Source organism: Zingiber officinale, chromosome 1A (genome assembly GCF_018446385.1).
Source record: "Zingiber officinale cultivar Zhangliang chromosome 1A, Zo_v1.1, whole genome shotgun sequence".
In the NCBI taxonomy this organism is placed as follows: domain Eukaryota; kingdom Viridiplantae; phylum Streptophyta; class Magnoliopsida; order Zingiberales; family Zingiberaceae; genus Zingiber; species Zingiber officinale.
This window is the reverse complement of record NC_055987.1, coordinates 78,262,168-78,265,358: the sequence shown is the minus strand read 5'-3', so window position 1 is coordinate 78,265,358 and position 3,191 is coordinate 78,262,168. Positions and strand designations below refer to the sequence as shown.

General features: G+C 36.7%; 1 protein-coding gene across 1 annotated transcript; it reads right to left on the bottom strand.

Annotated features, from left to right (window-relative positions):
* Nucleotides 1-841: 841 nt before the first annotated feature.
* Nucleotides 842-1,881, bottom strand: LOC121999011 (antigen LPMC-61-like). The gene is made up of 3 exons (XM_042553882.1): nucleotides 1,876-1,881; nucleotides 1,400-1,420; nucleotides 842-1,279 (listed from the first exon to the last, which is right to left on the bottom strand). The coding sequence occupies exons 1-3, from the start codon at nucleotides 1,879-1,881 to the stop codon at nucleotides 842-844; spliced, it is 465 nt and encodes a 154-aa protein (XP_042409816.1).
* Nucleotides 1,882-3,191: the final 1,310 nt, after the last annotated feature.

The following is a 3,191-nucleotide window of genomic DNA, read 5'->3' as shown; positions in this document are numbered from 1 at the left end:
TCCAGGTGGTTGTAAATGATTAAGGTGCAAAATCCATGTTGGGAGTGGAATGTTTGCATTTGAAGTAAAGACCGCTCCTTCCCCCTATTCTTTTTGAAAGTTCTTTCCGGAGGTTGAAGACGGTTCAACTTAAGCATCCACTTCAGGGGCCTGTAAAAACCTGTAAGCCAAGGACAGAATGCACCTTCCACACGCATGTGGGGTAAGGAAGAGATAAAACACTATCAAACTTAAACAAGCATGAATCCAAATATGAGTCACATCCAATAAAATCAATATTCGGAACCTCTATGGAATTCTCTAAAAGATCACAAGAAATACTAACTTTGTTGTACTGAAATGTACCTGGAGGTTCTAGAATGGTGGATGTGACTTCCTCTTTAGATTCTGGCTCTGGATCTAGTAACTCTACTACCAAAGGAAGTGATTCTTGGGGCTCTGCTTCTACAGCATAAGTCCCTACACTCTCATTATTAGGTGGTCGTGCAACAAAAATAGGTGATTCTTGGGACATTGCTTCCACCATGCAAGTCCCTACACTTTCTTCATCAATAGATGTATAATCAGGCTCAGCTAGCTCCTCAACATCACCAACAACACCTGCATCAACAATATCTGCAGCAACAATATTAGAAGAAGCAAAATCATCTACAACTACAACATCATCACATAAAAAGGTAGAGGAGTCCTGTATAGGAGTAGAACCAGGGTCAAGGCTATGATATTCTCTATAATCCATCTCCTCACTAGATAATTGGGCTTGTCGTTGACCGATGAATGCTGCAATTTGATCCAAATATGTCTGACAATTCTGTAGTGATTCATCATTCCTTTGCTGAGACTAGATATATGTCTCTTGTTGTTGTTGCATTTGCTGTATAACATCCTGCAAATCTTGAAATTCTGATGGACTAGGGACATGAACTTCTTCAGTGCTCTCTTGAAATGTTCCCCAAGGTACTGGATCGATCTGCTGGACTGAATGTGACCATGTGGACATAGAACCATCCTGAAATCCTTGTGGCATCTGATATGCTGAAAAAGATTGAATCAATTGTTGTTTCTCGCCCCCATACATGAAATTTTTATAATCCATCCAATCTGAATTATAACACTGAGGATGCTCAATAGCCTGTTGCTGTGTATTCTCATACTGCTGTTGGGGTTGATAGCCTTGAGATTGGAAGTATCCATGCTGCTCTGGAATCTGGGTTTGAAAGTACTGAGTCGAATAATTGCCCCAGTCATAACTATAGGTACTAGGAGCTGGATCATATGCCTATTGATATTGATGTTGGAAATACTGGGATTTCATAGGAAATCTAGCAGTCTTTTGAATGAGATGACATATAGCAACTAGATGCAATGGACTACCACAATTAGTACATATGTGTCTCACTTGCCCAGTATCCAAATTGATCTGAATGAATCAGAATTTCTATTGCATCAATTTGGAATAGAATCAAAATTTCTGTATATTCCATCCAAAATAAAGGTCTTTCTTGACTGAAGTTAGAAGTATAGAACTCTCCGATATGGAAAGACAGAATATAGAATCTAAAAGGATAATGAAAGTTGTTCGTCTTTGAATCGGGTTGGACCTGAAGAAAAAAGAATTAAAATAGAAAAATAAAGTAAAAGTTCTATTTTTCGATAGATTGTGGGGCACCTTTTTCTTCTTTTCCTTCGAAATATTATGTTATGGGCAATTAAGCAACCTATTACTGGACTGAGTCCAATGAAAAGAAGAAAAAGGTAATTAGTATCAGGCATTCGTTCCAAAACGGATTATATCCTCTTGAAAAAGAAGGGAAATGATCAAAATTTAATTTTCAATTGGAACTAAACTGATTCTGTCAATTGATTTTTTCTTACCGTCATATTTTCTAAAAATTTTAATTTAGGTAAGTGCTTTATCAGCATATGTAGCAAAGGAACATATCTAATTTAGCTCTTTCATGCTTACTATAACTAGTTATTTCGGTTTTCAACTGGCTGCTTTAACTATAACCCCTTTTACAAATCTGAATAAATTATCATAGAATAGAACTCCAATAGAACTCCGCGGATCATGTTTTCTGTTAATGGATCAAGCAATAGCTTCTTGTGGTGGGAAATCTAAAAAAAGAAAAAGGTTCTTTGGTTTCATTTTATTTTCTCTTTTTTTTATTTATTTTTAAATTTCTAATAGATTAGTATACGCCCATATTATTCTTGCTCCATTGATTCTTTTGATGCTCCCGTTCTCAACCCATGAACAATATGAGTCCGAAGCTTCCTTCGTAACTCCCGGAACTTCTTCGTAGTGGCTCCGTTCCATGCCTCATTTCATAGGGAACCTCAAAGTGGTTCTATTTCATTATATTCCATCTATATCCCAATTCCATTCATTTAATATCCCTTTGGTGTCATTGACATAAGAGATGTCATTTATAGTCTATCTGTTTCTATATATGGAAAGTTAAGAAATTATCATAATTATCATATAATAAGCAAAAAATTGCAATAGAAAATAAAAAGGAGGGTTTGTAATGATTTTTAAATCTTTTCTACTAGGTAATTTATTATCTTCATGCATAAAGATAATAATGATTTTATTGAAAAAGATCGAAGTCGTGGTATTTTCTTCACTCAAGATTGGGTTTCTATGCCAGGTGTTATACCCGTGGCTTCGGGGGGTATTCATGTTTGGCATATGCCTGCGCTGACCGAAATCTTTGGGGATGATTCCGTACTACAGTTTGGAGGAGGAACTTTAGGACACCCTTGGGGAAATGCACCTGGTGCAGTAGCTAATAGGGTGGCTTTAGAAGCGTGTGTACAAGCTCGTAATGAGGGACGTGATCTTGCTCGTGAAGGTAATGAAATTATTCGTGAAGCTCCCAAATGGAGCCCTGAACTAGCCGCTGCTTGTGAAGTATGGAAAGAGATCAAATTCGAATTCGAACCAGTAGATAAGCTAGATAAAGAGAAAAGCTAAGTGTGCATAATTCAGTAATTCCTGTTTGTTCTCCTAATTGATTGCAATTAAAGTAGGCTCAATCTTTTCCTAAAAAAGATTCTGTATTGATGCAATAGAAATTCTGATTCATTCAGATCAAGCTTCCTTCCTATTAATCTGGAAGTTCTTCTCAGATACAAGGAAATGATTCAGTTCTATAGCTAAAGATCGTAGTTCTCGAACGAGCAAT